A 21,260-nucleotide genomic window follows, 5' to 3' on the forward strand; every position below is an offset into this window, starting at 1 on the left:
TAACTCTTGAACTAGCTTTTGAGTTAAGCTAGGTCACATTCCTAATATGGTATCAGAGCCAATGTTGGTCCAACAAACAAATTTCCCACAAAAATGGTTTCCCACCTATGTGGCCCATATAAGTGACATGTCTTGTTGTATTTTAGAGATGTTGGGCTTGGACTGTTTCCCGTTGGACCGTTGCCCACCCACATCTCGAGGAGGCCTATTAGAATGTCTCACATTGCTTAGGATTAAGATATTTGGGCAATATATAGGATGTGGCAATCCTTAACTTTTGAGCTAGCTTTTGGGTTAAGTTAAGCCACATTTCCTAATATGTACTAATCCATTCCTAAATCATTATTTAAGTTCTTTTGATAATTATAAAAAAAAAAAATGGGAGTTTTTCATATATGAACAATGCTATTTCCACGCAAGTGAAGGCGAAAAGAAGAGTCGTTTCCTATTAAATTCCAAAATAACAACACCATTTTACATATCTCTCATGTAAAGAAAAAAAAAAAAGTATCTCTCCTCCTCTCTAATGAATCCAAGTCTACAATTTACATTTCTACTTTATGAAAACCCATCTTTTTCACTCTTTAGTCCTTACTGGTTCTATCAGCAAAAACGTTGTAATGTCTCAAAAATTTTAAGCCGGAAGAATCAGGACATGCATGTGTGTGAATCTTTGAGCTTTTAAAGATCATATCGTGGAATATGGTAAACTCAGATCTTTGCACGTTTTAGCTGCGAGTAGATATCATTAGCTTCGAGCTCTCTCTTGTGCATAATATTCTTAAAAGCTCTTTCTTCAGCTTTCATTAAAGAATCTCTTAATCTCTTCACATCAGCTAATTTCACAGGCTTCAATAAAAAATCTTCCGCTCCTTCTTCAAGACATCTGAACCCAAAAAAATAATCAAAATATTAGTGATCCAATTCTATAAAGTTGATAACTTTGGATGCAGGAAATGGCCAGCTCATATATGATAATTATTAAACATAATTTGGTAAAGAGGGGTTTGGTTATTATCAAAAAAAAAAAAAAGAGGGGTTTGGTTCCTTAGTAATAAGCAAAAGCATGTGAGGTGTCTATCACGAGGATTGGGATTTATAAATGACCCTACCTAAGATTAAGCAACCCAAACAATTAAAACAAATAATATAAAGTTTTGGAGGGCCTAACATGTCACCGGCTACTATAGAATCAAATCTCAAGAAGATCTTGCTTAACTTATGAAGGATTATTCTTTTGGCCACAAGAAACAATTTTATATTATTAGTATTCCTAAGATCCATATTAAAAATCATTTAAGGACCCACTAAAAATAAACACCAAATCTCAGCTTGATCCAATATACAACCACCACAAAAGTTAACCCCATGATAATTAAAAGTAATCATATATATAACTTTTTATCATAACAAAATCTTATGATTATACAACAATTTAATTTAGTCAATACATATCGTTTAACGGTATATTTTTTCACAAATCCTAAATTAGTGTGTGATTACTTTAAAAAAAGTTTCCTAAACAATACCCTCTAAATCTAATCATCAGCATCTGCTGAAGTAATAAAAGCATAAAATCCATCAAGTTTACTATGTCTGGTAAGTTTTAGTCCTACATAATCTTGACCTAAGCAAGAATTAAGGATCATAATTAAGGTTATTATAGCAAAATATATACCTATCGATACGAGGCAAGATGTTCTCTGAAGACATAATCACAACTGGTATTTCTCTGAAAGCTGATGATTCCTATAAAAAAATCAAAATCCATAAAAACAGATTAGATCAAACTTCATTATATTTGCCATCATCAGAACAAAATCAACAAAACTTACTTTGATCTTCTTCAATAGTTCATATCCAGTCATCCCAGGCATAGAGTAATCCGTCATTATCAAATTAATCTTCAGATCCTAAGAAAAATTTCCAAACCAAAAAAATCTTTAAAACCAAATTTGAATGGATTATAAAAAATATTTAACACTATGATCAGATTTATTACCTCAAATCCAACAGAACTATTCTCTCCATCTAGTCCAAGATATTGTAAAGCTCTTGTCGCACTATCGACAACAGTAACTGAGACAAAACAAAACTAATGTCAGATTTTTAAACTCAAAACAGATTCGACAAAAACGATGAAAAATCAAAACACAACACCTTACCTTTACAAGAAGAGACTCTAAGCAACCGTTCGATGAACTTCCGATCAACCATGCTATCATCAACGGCAAGAACATGAAGAAGTTCCGGTGATGATAAAGAAGAAGTGTCGTTAGAGATATCTAACATCTCCGGACGCAAAACCTCAGCCATATGAAGAAGAGTAGGATCGTGATGACACTTGTGGGAGAGAAAGAATCAACTGCTTTGAGGATTTGGTTTTGCAGAGAGATGAATGATTAGAGAGGAGAGAAAATGGATTTATAAGGAAGAAAGAAAGAGAGGGAAAAGAGAAAATATATGATATGGGGAGAGGATTCTGAGAGATCTTTGCATATCTGTGGGATTTTGTCTGTCTGATAGCGCGTGGGTTATTATTTGTTTATTCTGTTTTCTTCTCAAAAAGTCATATATTCAAAATTTGGCTAAAATTCAAATAAAAGAAAATCAAAGTCATAAAGTTTTTTTATATTTGTTGGTTGAGAATAGTCAAATAATGGTGAGTGGTGAAATCATATGATATATTTGGGAAGAGAAATAAAATCAATTTTGGATGAGGGAAATCGTATCATGACGATCTGATCTCTCTCGATTATTGTTTCAAGATCATGGCAAAGTTTGATTCATTTTTTTTTTTGTACATTTTCGATACTTTCTTGATTTTCCCATTTTTCAAGAAAATGTACCACAGAGAGAAGATTTGTATTTCAATCTAAAATCTTTGAGATTGTTAATTTAATGAACATTGTTCAAAAAATTAGCTGACATGTGACCGCCAGATTGAGTTTCATTTTCTTTTAATTTGTACTATAATACTGTTACTAGATATATATGCTATTGGGGGAATTTCAATGTTGATATCTGTAATTGTGCAATCAGATCAAAAATCAAGATCCGCATGTGAATTTATAGAAACCAAACAAAAAACATTATTTCCCTACTTTTTTTTTTGTCCATCCTTGATTTCATGAAACTCATGAGTTAATAGTACGTAAGTTTTCATGAAAAAGATCATTTTAATTCACTAGCTATTACTTTTCCGAAAAATCTATTTAGTATTTTTTATTTTCTTAAAAATGTAAATATTTCATAAAAAATGAAAACGATTTAGGTTTACAATCGAAAGATTATACACCTATATAAATGGTCCCATGACAAAAAAACAAAAACATGGAAGCATAATTTGCATTCGCCCTACGTCTATTTAGTATTCTTATGCATGTAAAAATGAAAACATGGTAATTCGGCTCTACAATTTGCATTCGCCCTTGTCTCAAGCATCGGAGCCGGGAAGAACAATAAAATCGTCATCACTTCATCATACTCCATAGTCTCCATTAGTATTTTCGCTTATGTTTGAGTGGATGGACGGAAAATGTTCTATTTAGTATTCTTAATTATGCATGTTTACTTGAATTATATAATTCGCTTTTTCTATAGATTTGGGGTTCTTTTATTCACAGATTTAGCAAAGCATTGAGCATCTCCACACGTGAGAGATCTTTAGACAATGTGAGATACTATGTGTAGAGAGCATATTACCTTATTATATATACTGTATGTTAAACGGCTAGGATTTTCTCCATGATGGTTGTTCAGTATCTACGTACTCCTTCAAAGTCAGTCTACATGTTTTTTCTACAACTTGCTTACGTGGAAAGGAAACATAAGTTTACCGATCGAATTATTGTTTTATGGCATGGGAATTTCAAGACTTGTCTCTTATTTGTCTCTTTGCTATCATAGTCAACGATCTGAAAATACATTTGAAAAAGTTACTATTGTTTGATCGAAGAAATTAAGTTGACAATTAATTCATAAATAAACCTCTTAAAAACAGTTTATGGCAAAAAGAAATGCAAGTTAGCATCAAAGTATTCTATAAAAGAAATAATCTAATGGTCTCTGTTGTTACCCCGGCCCTCATATAGCATGAGAGGCTGAAGACAAATAGGCTGGTTTCTTTACGAAAACCAATTAAGTGTTCACTCTCTTTGGGAACTATATGATTTGGTTTGGTGGATGCATGTTATTGTATTATGTACTTTTCGCACATCCGATAAAATTGGAATGACGCAGAAAAGATTAGCATGGTCTAAATAAATATAAGCAAAGATAAGCTTCACCTATTTTCGAATTTTCAAGTTCAGTTTCGTTTTTTTTTTCCTTACTAAGCGATGTTGCTCTGTTTTGTGAGCTCTAATGCTCTGTTTCACATGTTTCAAGAACTTTGCTGTTATTTTAATACAACCTTTTGACAACAAAAAAAATAAAAATAAATATTCGGATCTAAATTTTGATCTCTACCCAATCTTTTAGTAATATTACGATACGGATTACTTGTACTCGGTTTACTATCTGAATGATCTGAGTCTATTCGATAATTAATCACGAATAGTTGAAATACTTCTCTATATTCAACTGTTATTCACCATTACTTGATTTTTTATCTGATTATTTATATAATTATTTTAAAGTTAGATATTTCAAAGTCATAGCTCCCTCTTCTGCTTTATCCAATACCTGCTTTCTTTCAAAGGCAAGACTTCTTACAATGATCATATCTTTCCTTTTGTTGGTTGGAGAATCTGGAAGGCTCGTAATGACCTACTATTCAATAACAGAAGATGGTCAATACCTGATATTATTAATCAGGCCATATCAGATTTTTCATTATGGCAAGATGCGAATAGCCTACAGACCCATCCATCCTCAAGGCCTGTAGCTATCAAGAGTCAACAACCTCCAACCTTATCCACCAATGTTAGCTCAACCTCTTCCTTTTATTGTTATGTAGATGCCTCATGGATTGACTCTACAAAGAAGGCAGGTATTGGCTGGGTCCTTATGGACGCAAATGGTAAACAGCTTATCAAAGGCTTTTCCTCCATTGACCCTACCAATACTGTTATTGAAGCAGAGGCTCAAGCTTTAATTGAAGCAGTTCTACAACTCGAGCGTCTCAATTATCACCAGGTGACTTTTTGTGGTGACTCAATTTCTCTATACCGATGCTTAGAGAAAGCTGATATGCAGTGTCACTCATCCAAGATCCCAATGGAGATACAAAGCTACCTGGAGGACATCAAAGCGCTTGCAACCAATAATTTTCGGTTTAAGTTTGTTGGTAGGAATGCAAATTACTTGGCTGATGACTTAGCAAAAAAGGCTAGAATTGAAGAATCTACGTATGTTATCTCTTGGATTTCCTAACTATGTATTGAACACTATGTAATGTTTCTGTTTTATCTTAAATGATAAGTTGGCCGACAAAAAAAAAAGCTTACTTAAGTTTTTGTTGTTGTTTGTTGCTTATTGAATTTTAGACTAATCATCTAGTTTAGGTCGAACCGCGAACTCGAGAAAAAAAAAAAAAAAAAAAACAAGGATAACACAAAACCTCTCTCTCTCTCGTCTTCCAAAATCCACCACTACACAGTGACTCTCTTCTACAAAGAGTCTGGTCACTCATGGCCATCCTCCATCTTTCTCTTCCTCTTATCGTCTCTTTCCTTCGTCCTCACGCCTCTCCTCGCTTCTTCCTCCTCCCTCGCTCTCTTTCTCATTCCCCTTTTCTCTCCCGCCGCCGTTTTCACCGTACCTCCGCCGTTTCCTCCGCCGCTGTTCATCACCATTCCTATCGTAAGTCCGACGATGATATCTCCCGCGCTGCGTCTGTTCCTACATTCCAACAAGCGATTCAGCGCCTCCAGGTTCGTTCGATTCTCACTCATCTCCTTCAATCTCCAATTCTCTACTTTCAAATTTCGGCGAATTGAATTGAACTGTGATGAAATTGAAGGAATACTGGGCTTCCGTCGGATGTGCCGTTATGCAACCAAGTAACACTGAGGTCGGAGCTGGCACCATGAATCCTTGTACCTTTTTGAGGGTTCTTGGTCCTGAACCATGGAATGTTGCTTATGTTGAGCCAAGTGTACGTCCTGATGACTCTCGCTATGGAGAGAACCCAAATAGGCTTCAAAGACATACTCAATTTCAGGTCATATTGAAACCTGACCCTGGAAACTCTCAACAGCTCTTTATCAACAGTCTTTCTGCTTTAGGTACTGATTCTTAATTCTGCTTTACGATGCATTAGGAAATTCTCTCAACCGGATAATCCTTCCCTTACTATTCTTATGTGGTCTTTATAGGTATTGATGTGACTGCACACGATATACGGTTTGTAGAAGACAACTGGGAGAGCCCGGTAATGTGTGAAACCATGTTTTATAGGTTTTCCATTTCTTTTAGTTTCTCACTATATTCTCAGCGTGGCAGTGTCTGATCATTTGAATGATTTACAGGTGCTTGGTGCTTGGGGGTTGGGCTGGGAAATTTGGATGGATGGTATGGAAATCACACAATTTACTTACTTCCAGCAGGTAATTTTCATTTGCATTTTCGGTTTCGTAGGGTAGATTTTATCTTTTGTTCGCTAGTATATTTTCTGCTTCGGTTGTTAGAAAACAATATAATTGTGAAGTTTGCTTCTTTCTAGGCTGGAAGTCTTCCGTTGTCTCCAGTATCTGTTGAAATCACTTATGGGCTTGAGCGCATCATCATGTTGCTTCAGGTCAGTCTTATGCTCCCTTATTGTTGAAAGCACTTTTTTCCGTTATCGGTCCGTTTTGTTTGGGTTAAGTTAGACATTCGTTTTAACTGACAGGAAGTTGACCATTTCAAAAAGATCTTATATGCTGATGGAATCACCTACGGGGAGCTTTTCTTGGAAAATGAGTAAAAGCCTGATATACTTTTATGGATTTTTCATCACACATTATCAAAATTATTCTGTGTTAGTCCTGTTTTGAGACTGATAGTTGGGTGGATATTTCAGGAAGGAAATGAGCTCATATTATTTAGAGCATGCTAGCGTGGACCGCCTTCAAAAGCATTTCGATTATTTTGACGAAGAAGCACGTTCCTTGCTTGCCTTAGGACTTCCAATCCCTGCGTATGTTTATCACATGCTTACGATTGTCAATTTTCTTCTCCATATTTAACCACTGCCTCTTGAATTTAACAAATTGCTGCTTGGGGGCATGCTAGGTATGACCAGCTTCTGAAGACGTCTCACGCTTTTAACATTTTAGACGCTAGAGGTTTCATTGGTGTAACTGAACGTGCTCGTTATTTTGGAAGAATGCGCAGGTATGATCTGTTCCAGTTTTTTAGAGTGTATTATTGAGCAATCTAACAAGCTTGATTAACCAGAGAGGAAATGCCTTTAAACAAGTGTAAAAATATATATGATGTTAATTTTTTGCTTCTGTGCATCCTCTTTGAAAGAATAGCTTGGCTCGCCAATGTGCCCAACTGTGGTTAGCGACACGTGAGTCTCTTGGACATCCTCTTGGTGTTGTCTCCGAACCAGTTCCTCCCGTTTGTCACAGAGCTGCTTTGGAAAAAGTGGCTGAAAAGGTTGGCTTGTTTTCTAATTAGAGTATTTACAATTGGAGCTTTGTTGCTGATTAGTTCTCTTTGATAAGTTGTGACTTGTGAGATGTTAGTTTGTTAAATTTTTTGGTGTCGCTATCTTCAGCATTACTTGCTTTTATGGTCTACTTACGCCTCAAAAGCTGGCTATTTTGATATATAAAAACATTTCTGAAAATTTCAAATAAGATATAGTTTCCTTTTTTATTGTTTATGTGGTGTTCAATCGTGACAGGTTCCTGAAGATCCAAGATCGTTTATTATCGAGATAGGGACTGAAGAGATGCCACCTCAAGATGTTATCAATGCTAGTGAACAAGTAAAATTTCATTTCATTTGGAGAAACTTGAAATTTGTCTCTCTATCACTCACCCATGCTGCAACATTTTAACATCCCAAACTCCCTAGATTATTTTTATGTGCTTCTTGTTTTTCCTTGTTTCCTGTGTTCTTTTTATAGATTGGACATCAAGTAACTGTCCTTGTTAATATTGCAGCTCAGGGTCTTAGTGCTAGAATTGCTAGAGGACCAAAGATTGCGGCATGGTGCTGTGAAGGCATTTGGCACACCTCGCAGGCTAGTGGTAATTAATATGATCTTTTCACATGTACATATTATTGTTAATTGATGTCAACTCTATAAAAGCATGAATCCAATCTTACAGAGAAAGGACTGGTTGACATCAAACTTACTTTTTGTTCTTTAGCATTATTGTTCACTTTTAAAATTTTCGCTTATGAGGCTTATTTAAAGCTGGCCTCTTTCTTATGTGAGGATGTAAAAACTAAGTTCGATGTTTCTGAACGTTTTGTGTTTTTTGAATTGAATCATTGCACCCTTGAAGCTTTTCTGGAGTTTATTCTTCTTCGTCTTCTTTTAAGGAGTTTTAAGTGAAGCCTCCTTTTTCAGGTTTTAGTAGATGCTATGTCTTCTAAGCAGCTGGAAGAGGAGGTTGAAGTTCGAGGACCCCCTGCTTCTAAAGCTTTTGATGATCAAGGAAATCCTACAAAGGTTTTATTTGTTTCCCTTTGGTCCTTTTGGTCACAGATATTAAATTAACTATTCAAAGTATTTTGGTAGACAGTGGTGGAATTTAAGGAAATAGTATCTGGTTCATTTATCCATTGCCCCTTAGGTTTTGTGCTATGTTTCTTTATTTTCTTTGTAGCTTGCATTGACTGCCTAAAGATATGTAGATATAAATTTTCTCGTTGTTCTTCCCTGCCAGGCTGCAGATGGTTTTAGCCGTAGGTATGGCGTTCCATTGGAAAAATTGTACAGAAAAGTTTCTGGTGGGTGCATCCATATTAGCAAATTCTGTTAGCAGGATCCTGTTTCTTGTTACCCAACTTCAGACTGCTTCCTTTTTCTTTGTTTCCTAGGCTGTGATTCTGCTTTTTTTGTTTAATTCTTTTCAGTTTTATCTTTTTTTTGTTGTTGTTGTTGTATTTCTTTCAGGGAAGACAGAATATGTCCATGCACGAGTTACAGAGCCAGCTCGACGTGCTTTGGAGGTTCGTTTCCTTTACTCTTTTTTGTTATGCTAAGGGGCTGTTATTTTCATCTTTCATGACAGAGAAATTCATGAAAGACATAATATATCCATTAATTTAGCAAATTATTGATGCTCACACTTTTCCTCTTACTTTTCGTATGGTGGACCTTGTAGTTTTAGCGTTCCAAGTCCCCTACTTCACTAAATTGGCATCTGAGTTTTTCGTTGAAGGAAAAATACAACTATTTGCTAAGCATACATTTTCTTTTTGGGACCTTGTGTATTATATAGGTTCTGTCAGAAGATTTACCTGGTATACTGGCTAAAATATCGTTCCCAAAGTCGATGCGCTGGAACTCTTCAGTATGTAACTTATATCTGTATACATTATCGTTCATATTGCCTAGGCTCAGTTGTAAAACAACGGGTTTAAATTACTGCTATTTATCTTTTGCTGTGATAAGCAGGTAATGTTTAGCAGGCCGATTCGCTGGGTTATGGCCTTACATGGGGATCTGGTTGTGCCATTCTCCTTTGCTGGCATCTCAAGGTACGTTTACTTGGCTACTCTTGCTTTTCTATGGCTTCAGTTGGCACGAATTTCCTCTTGCAATTGTTAGGCATATCAGAAAGATGTTAATATGCAAAATATCTATAAATAAAGTAACTATCTGTTTCCTCTTCAAAATGCAGTGGAAATGTATCTTGTGGACTTCGCAATACTGCTTCAGCATCACTATTTGTAAGAATGTACCCTGCATTGTCGTCTGTAAGCATAATTGGATGTCATGCTTCAGATGTGTGCTTTATGGTCTTCTATATATTGGCAGGTACAGAATGCAGAATCCTATGAAGATGCTATGAGGAATTCTGGAATCAATATTGAGATTGAGGCATGTCCTTCATATATTCTTCTCTATCCATTATGTATTTAAAAAATATTTTTAACTTTCAGCAGGGTGTCAGATTTCTTTCAATTTAGATTTGTAGTTATGGATCTATGTTGTCATTTCATTGGTTACCATAATTTACAGGAAAGGAAGAAAATCATTCTTGAGAAGTCAAATGCACTAGCTAAGAGTGTGAATGGGCGCCTTGTTGTCCCGCAGGACTTACTTAATGAGGTATATGTGGTGTTTTTAGTGATATTCTCGACCAATGGTTCCAAGAAAGGATCTTTACCTCATGATACCAAGAAGCTAATTAATTTATGGTGTTTTCCAGGTTGCAAATCTCGTCGAAGCTCCTGTGCCTTTAATTGGAAAGTTCAAGGAATCATTCTTAGAACTTCCAGAGGAGCTATTAACTATTGTAAGCTCTTCAGAAACTAAGATTGGTTTTTATACCGTGTAAACTGCTCATAATATCTGTTTACTTCCTTATGATTAGTCAGCAAGTATGCTTATCTAATTCAGGCCTTACTATGGTGTAACCATATAGGTTATGCAGAAGCACCAGAAGTATTTTTCTATTATTGATGAGAGTGGACAGCTATTGCCTTACTTTATTGCTGTACGAAACTCTAGCCTTGCACTGTCTTCTGCTGCATATATTTTTTCATTTTTAATGGCACAAAAATAAGTTTTGATGAAACAGAGTGTGACTTTGTTTAGGTTGCCAATGGTGCAATAAATGAGGATGTGGTGAAGAAAGGAAATGAAGCAGTTCTCAGGTTGAGATGTGTTAAAAGTGGCTAAATTTTTTTACTCAATTGATAGATAGAGTAGATCCTTCTTGTCACGTCTTTATTCTTTTAGCTGTTTGCATTGCCCTACATATATGCTGTCAAGTCTTGATAGTGGTCCATATTAAAAGTACCCAAAGGTCATGTTTTACTTTTGCAGGGCACGTTATGAAGATGCGAAGTTCTTCTATGAGGTGGACACAAGGAAAAGGTTTTCTGAATTCCGAGATCAGCTACAGGGAATTCTTTTCCATGTAAGTTTTCCTTCGGTACATATCTTAGATAAGAAGCTGGATATGATAAATGCATTACTAGATGGTCGTACTTCCTTTGTTTTTTCCAGTAGTTTCATTGTGGTTTCAGTGGTTCAGTAATCAGTACTAGTACAAGTAAAAAATGCAAACTATATAATATTGACTTCAGTAGCACATACAACACAAGCTTCTCATCCATGCTTATGTGAATTAATAGGAAAAGCTGGGGACAATGCTGGATAAGATGAACCGCCTAAAAAAGATGGTATCTAAGCTTTGTTTGGCCCTCGAAATTGATGAAGATCTGCTTCCGGTTGTAGAGGATGCTGCCTCACTTGCTATGTCAGACCTTGCAACTGCTGTAGTTACAGAATTTACTGCGCTGTCAGGAATAATGGCTCGTCATTATGCTCTCAGAGATAGCTATTCAGAGCAGGTAGTGGATTGTTCAAGTGTGTCTGTGTATGTTTATGGGCATAAGTTACTCTTGTGGCAGCTTCTTTTGCCTCATAGACTTAAGCTACTAGCCTACTGTGGTATATATCTATTAGCATGTACTCCATTATTATATGACAATTGTGTTCCTGGGATGCAGATAGCTGAAGCTTTGCTGGAAATTACACTTCCTAGATTTTCTGGAGACGTCATCCCAAAAACAGATGCAGGAATGGTTTTGGCAATAGCGGATAGGTAAATTGAAAGCCTAAAGTTTTGTTGTCTCTCCCCTTTCTTTCTATGCCAAACAGTTCGTCCTGTGACCACAAAACCTTGTATCTGGATTGGCGCGGAGCTAAATTGCATATAATTCTGATATGATAATTTTTGTTCGAATTTGTGATCCTATATACTAACACCTATACTTGTTCCTGTGACTGTAGATTGGATAGCCTTGTTGGTTTATTTGCTGCTGGTTGCCAGCCAAGTTCAACAAATGACCCTTTTGGCCTTAGAAGAATATCATATGGCTTAGTAAGTTTATTGATATTCTGATCTGAAAATGAGCAATTATCATTTGTCATGTTATGGATGCCAAGTAATACTTTGTATGCCACAGGTTCAGATTTTGGTCGAGAAGGATAAAAATGTCAACTTCAAACGTGCTCTAGAACTTGCAGCTAGTGTACAACCGACCAAGGTTGAGGCAAACACTGTAGAAGATGTGAGAATCAAGTCTTGTTATCCCATTTACAGGTTGTAAACCATCATCTGAATTTGTTCGTGATATAATTAACTGTTTTATTTGTTTCTAGGTGTATCAATTTGTTACACGAAGACTGGAACAACTACTGGTTCGTGCAACTTTTGTGATGCTTATCTTTTTTGATTTCCCAGCTCTTTAAACTGAAATACGTTAGGTTCCGGTTCTTGAAACAACGTTATATCCTTTTTACAGGTTGACAACGGAGTAAGCCCTGAAGTAGTTAGGTCTGTCCTAGCAGAGCGTGGAAACAATCCTTGTCTGGCAGCACGGACTGCATACAAGGTAAGTGACTTGTGATATGATCCAATAGCGGTTAGCTGAGATTAGGTAATAGTTGAGAAGCCTGTGGGCATCATTCTCCTACAAGTCAGATTTTATGGAGATTGGATTAAGCCTAGTTTAGAAGGATATATCTCAATTTAATTGGTTGAAGCTCCTTCGCTATATACTGTAGTATTTGTGACTAGAAACGGACGGACTGAAACTTGATTATCTTCTGGTTTGGAATGTTGCTGTGTCATAGTGATTTTGCCAAAAGAAACTCACATCGCTGGTGCCTTGGCTGATGGCCTTGCAGATGGAAAAGCTAAGCAAAGGTGAAATATTTCCGAAGATAGTGGAAGCATATTCTCGTCCCACACGCATTGTCCGAGGGAAAGACGTTGGTGTTGGAGTTAAGGTACTTGAGGTTTCTGTCTGATCAAAGAGCATTTGTGAAAACTTGCAGCTTCTAACATTGAATGATGCAATCAGGTGGATGAGAATGCATTTGAGACTTCCCAAGAGAGAACGTTGTGGAGGACTTACACCTCTATCAAAGATCGAATTCACACTGGTAACTCCGCTTTCTTCTCAGCTGTATTCTCTCAAACAAGCCTGTGTCAAATTTCTCTCACTCACTTCCAAATTTCAGGCATAGAAATAGAGGAGTTCACCGAGGTATCCATGCAATTGGTGGAGCCACTCGAGGATTTCTTCAACAATGTATTCGTGATGGTGGTAAGTTGAAACTTTGTTCTCACACTGTACTCGAGCTTTATCGCAGACGAGTGAAGTTTGAATATAACGGTTTTTGCAGGAGGAAGAAAGAGTGAGGAAGAACAGACTCGCTCTGCTCAATAACATTGCCAATCTTCCCACAGGAGTCATTGACCTCTCATTTTTGCCCGGATTTTGATCTTTTACTTGTTTCATAATCCCACTCAGGAATCATCAATTCATTGACCCTCATATAGTTTTATGTTCATTGACCAAAAATTGAAACTAAAACTTGTGCAATTGAACACTTTTTTTTATTTTTTTTTCTCATAATTGAACACTTAAAAAACGGTTTCATAATTTAAAGATTTTTAAATACTTTTGATTGATAATGATATCTGTTCTTTTTTAAAATTCAAATGAAAACATTGGATTTATAAGATGGTTCGTTTAGAAAAAACCATCGAGACAAGCGAAGAGAGAAACGGCGCTAAGTAATGGAGGAGGAAAAAGCGGCAGCTTACTACGACGAGCTCACTCGTAAAGGAGAAGGAGCTGCTCGTTTCAAGCAAGGTCTCGGCTTCTCCACCGGAGCCAACGGCGTTCCGGAGAGAGGATCGGCGATTGCATCGTCGTCTTCGTTTCTCAACCAGTTCGTCAAGGCTACTAAATCCACTGATAACAAGGATTCCGAGATCCGATCCATCAGAGATAAATTGAAGAAGAATAAACCTGAAGATCAGCAACATCATAGGGCTCCGGAGAGTAGGTACAGAGAATCGAGTGAACGGCGTCGTTACCGGAGTAGAGAGAGGGATGAGAGAGATAAAAGCCATAGAAGGAGAAGCAGGAGTTCAGAGAGACGTAGTAGGTATGGGGATAGGGAGAGACGGAGAAGCAGGAGTAGGAGTGTAGAGAGGCGTAATAGGTATGGGGATAGAGAGAGTCGGAGGAGCAATAGATCGTCGCCGAGGAGAGAAGATGTTAAGGAGAAGAAGATTGATTACTCGCGGTTAATTAACGGCTACGATGAGCTGGTAATACTCATTTCTCTCAGAATTCTTCAGCCTTGATGGTTACTATACTTCGATGAACTTTTGTTTACCAGAATTAGCTTTGTAATGGCAAGAATCCTTCTACTGTGTGGGAGTTAGGGTAATAAGAACATAGCAATTAGCTTAACGTCAACCTGAAAATTTGGTTGGTATAATGGTATTGTAACATAGGAATTTCCTTCAATGTACTCACATTTACTTGGTATAGCAGGAATAGATGTTTTAAGATGATAATAAACCCTTGAGCTCTAATTTGGTTCAGCCATTCTTTGTTTATGGATTTAGATTCTGTAATTTTGTTGTTGGTGTTTTGTGTGTCTCCGTGTGTGATTTGTCATTTCCATTGGGTATCATAAGGCTTGGTTGTTGTGTTGCTTTCTTGAACAGTCAGCTGCTGAAAAAGTGAAGGCCAAGATGAAGCTCCAGCTTGATGAAACCGGTATGTTAGTTGGTCCCGTTAGAGAGATTACTTCTAGTTGCTTGGATCTGATTCTCCCGACAACATCTTTTGAGTGGGATCCATCTTTGGAATGTTACTGTAAAACAATGGGACCGTGTTATGGCCTTGATGTTGCTGATAAGCCTTTCTTATTAGTCTAATTCAAGACTATTGTAACTAGCCTAGAAGTTTTGTAATGAATCGTAGCCTTAAGTCAGTTAGTTGAGGTGCTAATGGTTTAAAAATGAAGTAGGAGACTGCTTTGGGGTATTCTGGATTTGTCCAAGGTTTTCGTTAGGTATCCTAAGAATTCTCTCATTAATTAGTCTTTATGGTATAGTTCTGTGGAGGGCTGTGTTTTAGCTCTTTATCTCGTGGCATTGAGGATGCAATGTACGCTTCTGCTGAGAGAGAAGACACTACTGCTGAGAGAAGACTTTCCCCTAGCTTTTTTTTTATCAGCAAAGCAAAACCTCTCAGTGTTTAGTGACCTCATAGATTTCCATAGCAGCTCTCTATGTAAGGAGGATTGAGACAAACCCTTTCCTGGAGATATTAAATATGTAATTCTATGTAGTGGTATACGAGGAGAAACTTCCTGGTGTCTGAGAAAAATAAAAGATAAACAAGAAAGATTAACTCTGTCCTTAAAAATGAGATCCCTCACGTTGTAAACCTTGCGAAAACGTTGTGTTTGTATCTTCTCTAGAAATTAATGATCTGCTTTTGCAGCTGAGCAAGATACCAGTAAGGGTGCAGGATGGGAAAGATTTGAATTCGACAAAGATGCTCCAGTTGATGATGAGGAAGTAGAAGAAGGTCAGCTTCCCGTTAATTTCTACATTTACTCGATGATCTCGATTCAAGATGGAGCTAAAAGCCGAGATTCATTCTCAGTTACTAGATACTGTTGATGCTAAAAACTTCATATGATAGCAGGTACTGATGACGACGCTGCCTTAGTCAAGCGCATGGGACAGAGTTTTAGGTTTTCTGCCATCGAGGTTTACCGAGTCATTAGCATTGTCGATCACTAAACTAGTCACAGTTTTTAGTATATGACAAATTATAAGGTTGAATAAAAACTTGTAGGCGAAACGGGAAGAGCAACTAAAAGCCGCCCATGATGAGGCCATGTTTGGTGCACCAGCAGGCCAAACTCCTACAAATAACACCGACGATAATGTTACAGATACAACTTATGTAAAGGACGATGAAGGAGAAAGCAACAGCGGCGCGATAAGTCTTCTTAGCGAGAAGGTAAAACATCTGTGAGATCTCTCTTAACTTCTTCTTTCGATTCTTGGAGCTCCATTTTAGGGTCTGTACATACGCTTGTTAATCCCGTACTTTGTGTTTTAGGTGATTGCAAAACAACAAGGATCTTGGCGTGACAGAGCTCGCAAGTCATGAAAATCCTATACATTCATAATGAAAGTCGAGATTAATGGAGTTTATAATTTTATATAGTTGGTCCTTCCTAAGTGTTTTGACAACTTTTTGTTTGTATATTAGACATCAGATTTTTTCTGGCATTATTATGAGGCTCATTACACTATTCATGGAAATCAGAATTGCTAGGTTGAAGCCTTAAATTGATTTCAACGGGATATTTTTAGTTCTTCCGAGTTTGATGCATCAGTAAAGATGAACTTTTGAACCATATCACACTTTTGATTCTTGTTTTCTCTGTTCAACCCGACCCCACAACCACCGGAATTTGATTTTACTAAGCCCAAATGGCTTAAGTACATAATCGGTCCAACCGTAAGTTGGCTAGTTGAGGGGATAAAGGTGTAAAGCTGAGCTAGGAGAATGTGTTTTGGTTGACCGAGAGTTCATTCTCTCATAAATCAAAGTCTTTTTATGGTGGAAGGCTGTGTTTTAGCTCTTCATCTCTTGGCATTATTAAGGTTGTAATGTACATTACTGCTGGGAGTAGACTTTCCCTAGCTTTTCCTTATCACCAAAGCAAAACCTCTAGTGACCACCTAGATCAAATCTCTGTAAATGTATTTAGTGGTATATCAAGAGAAACTTCCTGGTGTATGAGAAAGAATAAAAGGACAAGAAAGATCAACTCTGTCCTTAAAATGAGATCCCTTGCATTGTATACCTTGTGAAAACATTGATCATATCAAGCTCATGTTTAGTTCTTCTATTGAAACTAATGATCCGCTTGATTTGCAGCTGAGAAAGATACTAGCAAGGATGCAGGATGGGAAAGATTTGAATTCGACAAAGATGCTTCAGTTGATGATGAGGAAGAAGAAGAAGGTTAGTTTCCCGTGAATTTCTACATTTACTCGATGATCTCGATTAACGGTGGAGCTAAAAGCCGAAATTCATTCTCAGTTACTAGAACATAACTTATGGTTTTCTTCGAGGAAGTAAGATATATGTGATGTGATCTTATTTCCAAAAATCTAAGAGAAGCAAGTATCAGCAAAAGTCAATAATATAAGGCTAAAGGAAGAAAAGATAAGGTCTTTGCCATAAAGATTAAAGACAGAGGAAAGGTAGCAGCAAAATCCAAGATTTCAAGGATTAAAAAGAGTCAGATACATAAGATCAAATCCCAAACTATGATGTTAAAAAGATAAAAGTTACTCCTAAATAAGAAGAATTGAAGAAGAAAGGACCCTCAATTCTTCTCTTCTTTCTCAGCCTCTGCAGCCCTCTTGGCTCTAGCACCGGCATGTCTCTTCATTGTGTGCTCTACACGGATAGTTTTGTAAGCTTCGAACGATTTCATGTCGGGGGTGAGCTTTACAAGCTCCATTGTTGGAGTCTCACGAACAATAGGCATGTAGTGCTTCATCTTTTTCACCTCAACAAAGCCAAGAAAAAAAAAAAAAAACAAGTTTAGAGACTAGACTATAGCTAACATCCACCGAGCAAAACAATAATAAATTAATTAATAATCAAGTAACAAGTTATAACTCGAGATCGCTTATATTCAATATCTAATACAAGGTGAGCGTCGACCAATTTGATTTATAGTTTACTACATAAGTTGGTCTCCATCAACCTCAAACAAACCAAAAACCTCATCAATGAAACTTTAAATCCAAGGGAATATACTTTGATAATCTCCAAACAAGAACAAACAACGAATCAACGAACTCAAGTCAGAAAACAATGAACCAGGAGCTAACATAACACATGAGATCGAATTAAGAGAAAAGCAATACGATGATATCACTATATCTTAACAACAACTAAACCTAATACTACTCACTCGAGATAGGGACAAAGGAGCGACAAGAAGTAGAGGAAAGATTTCTTGGCAGAAAATTTAAGAATTTACTAGGATCGGACCCGCGGTCCACCGCGGAAGAATATTGATTTACATACGTTGATTTTAATATTGTGCGTGTTTTTAGTAGAACGAATCGTGTAATGTACTTATAAATATTCCTAATAACAAATTGTAAAGAAAATATTAAATTGTTTATAATTAAACCAATCGTATTAATTATGATTTACAAAATGGAATTTTGTGTTTTAGAATTCAAAAATTAGACGAATCATGGGTATTAAAGCAGTCAAAATAGGTCAAAAACCGTGGGTCGAGCCCAAATCATCTCACTATAGGCCATATTTGGGAAAATATATTAAACCCGCAAATAAGCGGGCCACATGGATTGATTCGCAGTGGGTCATCGGTTTTCGTCCGGGGGTTGGCGGATCAACCCGCATGATAGTATTTATTGATAAAAATATAATTTATTCAACATGTGGTAGTTTAAAAAACTTTTAATAAATGAAATTATAATATTTATAAATATAATGATATATAAGATTATTTTCTCTAAAAACATTTTAATTTATTTATTTTAGTAGAATTTTAAATTTTGGTTACTCTAAAATTATTTAAACAAAATCCACGGATAACCCCGCAAATCAGCATACATTCACGCGACGGGGTTGTGTTTAATATATGCTACCCGCGGGTCGTGCAGACAGACTAACTACATGCCAAACTATATTTTGCCTATTGCAAAACAGGCTTAACGGGACGAATCAACTCGTTTTGACAGCTCTAATGAAAATATTATTTAGTCATACAACTCAATGGAGTTTGGACATAGGAATTATAAAATATGTATCTTATTTGTTAGATTAGAGATTGAAAGGTGAAATATAATGATTAAAAATAATTAATATTTTTTATGATTCACAAAATTTAATAAATATTTATCATCTTGTTGAATAATTCTATAAATCATATTCAAGAAATCTTTATAATTTGAAAATTAAACTTCTTTGGTAAACTATAAGTATGATTGTATGAAAATACCATAATTTTGATTTAATCTAATTAAATTAAAATTAGTTACATAGATTTCATATCTATTTAATTTACACGACCAAAATAAAAATATCTATTTATTTAATTTATAAAATAGATGGGTTAGTTGTGATAAATTTTTTAGAAATATCTAGAAGCAAGTAAGATATCTTTTAATTAATGATAACTGGCTAAAATAAGCAAAATTAATGAGAAAAACGTTGATTGTTATGGAATTAGTTCCAAAAGTATATGAACAAATATATTATACGTAATTAATGTATAATATTGTTCGGAATATGATTTTATAATTAGTTACCATAAGTACAATCAAATTTTATTTGATTTCCATAAACATTTGATTTTAGTTCGATTTTTCATTATTAATTCGAATTTATATTCTAAAAAAATTTCAAAGATCCTATTTCAGAATTTCGGGTCAATTTTCTAATTTTGACCCGACCCATTTATATTTGTACTTCTCTTTTAATAGTATAGTGATTTAGGTATGGGAGAAGTTATATACAAGCTTTCGTATGGGGTAGCCGGGTAGGACTGGTACCTGGGCCGAGTCCAAAAAAATACCCAATGGATTAATTTCCTCCATAGTAAATTATTATTCGTAAATTATATCACAACTTGAACATAAATATATTTTCCAACAGTCAAAGATTTGAATCAAAGACCATAAGTGATAATTGCTAAAAAATAACTCAAAATTGTTTCCAGTTTAGATATTACCAATAAACAAATTTAATATATTTGGGAAAAAAGAAAAGATAAGAATCGTAATCTTACAAGTTGCCAATTTGCTAGTATATCGTTTCGTAACAGCTAAACAGGTAAAAGAAAAGGGACGCCTCGAAACTCTACATTGACAGATGTCAATACGTCATTGGATACAAGCTGGACGCCTCGCTGCCAATCAGAATTCAGTTTTTATTTTATTTTCTTACAAAAATTCTCCGAAAAACCTAAAAGTCAAATATAAAGTGAGGTCTTTTCTACGTCTCTTCAACATTCTCAGAGAAAGCCGTCTTCAATCTCTCTCTCTCTCTCTCGTTTCGTATCATCTTCTCTGCGATTTCAATGACGAGCCGTTGGTTGAGACCTGAGGTACTACATCATTTCGATCTTTGATTTTCCATGAATCGAAGAAATCCATCTGTTGATTCTCTTTTGACTTACGTCTAGTTTCTAAATCCTTAGATCTGGATTCGATTCTTCTATGAATTAGCCGCGTGAATCAATACGTGTTTCGTTGTTTTTGTTTCGGTAGGTGTATCCTTTGTTCGCTGCTACCGGAGTTGCCGTTGGGATCTGTGCGTTTTCGTTGATCAGAAACATCACCGGAAACCCTGAAGTCAGGTCTGTTGTTCCTCCTCAGGTTTTTGATTGCCACTTTGACAATTGATTGGGAACAACTTATGGAATTAGGTTTTTAGATCATCATCTTTATTTTTGAAATGGAACAAAACAACTTAATATAGCTAGAACAGAGATGTTTTTGAATCTAAAGTTTTTTTCTTGCATTAGGGTTTGTTTCTGGATTCTGTGTAGTCTAAAGGGTTTAGATTTGGGATGCAGTGTGTTCTATAAGGGTTGAAACATGAATGGATTACAGCCTAACAAGCATTTCTTGTCTTGGCTATTTTTAGAGTCAGAAACAGAGATGCTTAGACTCTTGAAGTTTCTTGCCACCGAAATTAGGGTTTGTTTTTTGGATTTAGTGTGTGTGTCTTCTTAGAGGGTTTTGTTTGTTGAATCGTCTCCAGATGCACAAAGGAGAACAGGGCTGCTGGAATTTTGGATAACCATGCAGAGGGAGAGAAGTATAAGGAAAATTTCCTGAGGAAGTTTGTTCGCAATAAGAAACCTGAAATCATGCCTGGACTCAACAAGTTCTTCACTGATCCTACATACTGAAACCATCTTTCAAGACCTTTGCACACCGCTTTGTCTTATTGTTTCTGGAATTGAATCTCTTGTGATATAAACCTCATTTGTCAATTTCACATTGTTGATGTATTCTCCAGCTGAAGACTTGTTAATGCTGGGCTTATGTTGTCACTTTTAAGCAGAAAATAACTATTTGTATGAATTGCCTTTGGCAGCATACTTTTAATGGCCATCTCATCTGAGAGTAATAAGCACTTACTATCTTCAAATTGTCATGATTTTTGACATTGTGGTGGACAAACACTAATTTTGAGCCAACAAAGAGGGAGAAATATTGTTCCATAAGAAAGATCAA

At 36.1% G+C, this 21,260-nt stretch overlaps 4 protein-coding genes across 4 annotated transcripts; 3 read left to right on the forward strand and 1 right to left on the reverse strand.

The window, feature by feature from the left end:
• Nucleotides 1-420: 420 nt before the first annotated feature.
• LOC9313664 (two-component response regulator ARR5) lies at nt 421-2,517 on the reverse strand. Its single transcript, XM_002877550.2, has 5 exons — nt 2,166-2,517; nt 2,003-2,079; nt 1,836-1,913; nt 1,679-1,749; nt 421-886 (listed from the first exon to the last, which is right to left on the reverse strand). Exons 1-5 carry the CDS (start codon nt 2,314-2,316, stop codon nt 712-714), a joined length of 552 nt encoding a protein of 183 aa, XP_002877596.1. The 5' UTR covers nt 2,317-2,517; the 3' UTR covers nt 421-711.
• Nucleotides 2,518-5,501: 2,984 nt separating this feature from the next.
• On the forward strand, nt 5,502-13,537 carry LOC9313665 (glycine--tRNA ligase, chloroplastic/mitochondrial 2). Its single transcript, XM_021024694.1, has 33 exons — nt 5,502-5,876; nt 5,966-6,230; nt 6,321-6,376; nt 6,474-6,551; nt 6,668-6,742; nt 6,836-6,906; nt 7,007-7,123; nt 7,219-7,320; nt 7,464-7,590; nt 7,841-7,924; nt 8,103-8,189; nt 8,516-8,617; nt 8,835-8,898; nt 9,065-9,120; nt 9,393-9,464; nt 9,569-9,651; nt 9,795-9,843; nt 9,932-9,994; nt 10,136-10,225; nt 10,326-10,412; nt 10,542-10,613; nt 10,715-10,773; nt 10,946-11,039; nt 11,257-11,475; nt 11,635-11,729; nt 11,918-12,008; nt 12,094-12,198; nt 12,290-12,328; nt 12,433-12,522; nt 12,818-12,919; nt 12,994-13,075; nt 13,154-13,239; nt 13,319-13,537. The coding sequence occupies exons 1-33, from the start codon at nt 5,634-5,636 to the stop codon at nt 13,415-13,417; spliced, it is 3,204 nt and encodes a 1,067-aa protein (XP_020880353.1). The 5' UTR covers nt 5,502-5,633; the 3' UTR covers nt 13,418-13,537.
• Nucleotides 13,538-13,634: 97 nt separating this feature from the next.
• Nucleotides 13,635-16,334, forward strand: LOC9311947 (serine/Arginine-related protein 53). Its single transcript, XM_002875833.2, has 6 exons — nt 13,635-14,255; nt 14,661-14,712; nt 15,445-15,531; nt 15,652-15,716; nt 15,805-15,972; nt 16,075-16,334. Exons 1-6 carry the CDS (start codon nt 13,716-13,718, stop codon nt 16,123-16,125), a joined length of 963 nt encoding a protein of 320 aa, XP_002875879.1. The 5' UTR covers nt 13,635-13,715; the 3' UTR covers nt 16,126-16,334.
• A 3,587-nt stretch (nt 16,335-19,921) lies between these two features.
• On the forward strand, nt 19,922-21,166 carry LOC9313666. The gene is made up of 3 exons (XM_021024722.1): nt 19,922-20,122; nt 20,286-20,374; nt 20,782-21,166. The coding sequence occupies exons 1-3, from the start codon at nt 20,096-20,098 to the stop codon at nt 20,930-20,932; spliced, it is 267 nt and encodes an 88-aa protein (XP_020880381.1). The 5' UTR covers nt 19,922-20,095; the 3' UTR covers nt 20,933-21,166.
• Nucleotides 21,167-21,260: the final 94 nt, after the last annotated feature.

This window comes from Arabidopsis lyrata (genome assembly GCF_000004255.2).
Source record: "Arabidopsis lyrata subsp. lyrata unplaced genomic scaffold ARALYscaffold_5, whole genome shotgun sequence".
Taxonomy (NCBI): domain Eukaryota; kingdom Viridiplantae; phylum Streptophyta; class Magnoliopsida; order Brassicales; family Brassicaceae; genus Arabidopsis; species Arabidopsis lyrata.

Bases quoted from the DNA above. Each gene is read 5' to 3' on its own strand.
- LOC9313664 (XM_002877550.2), bottom strand. From the start codon at position 2,316: ATGGCTGAGGTTTTGCGTCCGGAGATGTTAGATATCTCTAACGACACT. The intron at 1,914-2,002 runs GTAATAAATCTG...AATTTTTCTTAG, and splicing joins ATAGTTCTGTTGGATTTGAG to GATCTGAAGATTAATTTGAT. The intron at 1,750-1,835 runs GTAAGTTTTGTT...ATTTTTTTATAG, and splicing joins AACTATTGAAGAAGATCAAA to GAATCATCAGCTTTCAGAGA.
- LOC9313665 (XM_021024694.1), top strand. From the start codon at position 5,634: ATGGCCATCCTCCATCTTTCTCTTCCTCTTATCGTCTCTTTCCTTCGT. The intron at 9,121-9,392 runs GTTCGTTTCCTT...TGTATTATATAG, and splicing joins CAGCTCGACGTGCTTTGGAG to GTTCTGTCAGAAGATTTACC. The intron at 12,199-12,289 runs GTGAGAATCAAG...ATTTGTTTCTAG, and splicing joins AGGCAAACACTGTAGAAGAT to GTGTATCAATTTGTTACACG.
- LOC9311947 (XM_002875833.2), top strand. From the start codon at position 13,716: ATGGAGGAGGAAAAAGCGGCAGCTTACTACGACGAGCTCACTCGTAAA. The intron at 15,717-15,804 runs GTTTACCGAGTC...AAAAACTTGTAG, and splicing joins TTAGGTTTTCTGCCATCGAG to GCGAAACGGGAAGAGCAACT. The intron at 15,973-16,074 runs GTAAAACATCTG...TTTGTGTTTTAG, and splicing joins TAAGTCTTCTTAGCGAGAAG to GTGATTGCAAAACAACAAGG.
- LOC9313666 (XM_021024722.1), top strand. From the start codon at position 20,096: ATGACGAGCCGTTGGTTGAGACCTGAG. The intron at 20,123-20,285 runs GTACTACATCAT...TTGTTTCGGTAG, and splicing joins GCCGTTGGTTGAGACCTGAG to GTGTATCCTTTGTTCGCTGC. The intron at 20,375-20,781 runs GTCTGTTGTTCC...AATCGTCTCCAG, and splicing joins ACCGGAAACCCTGAAGTCAG to ATGCACAAAGGAGAACAGGG.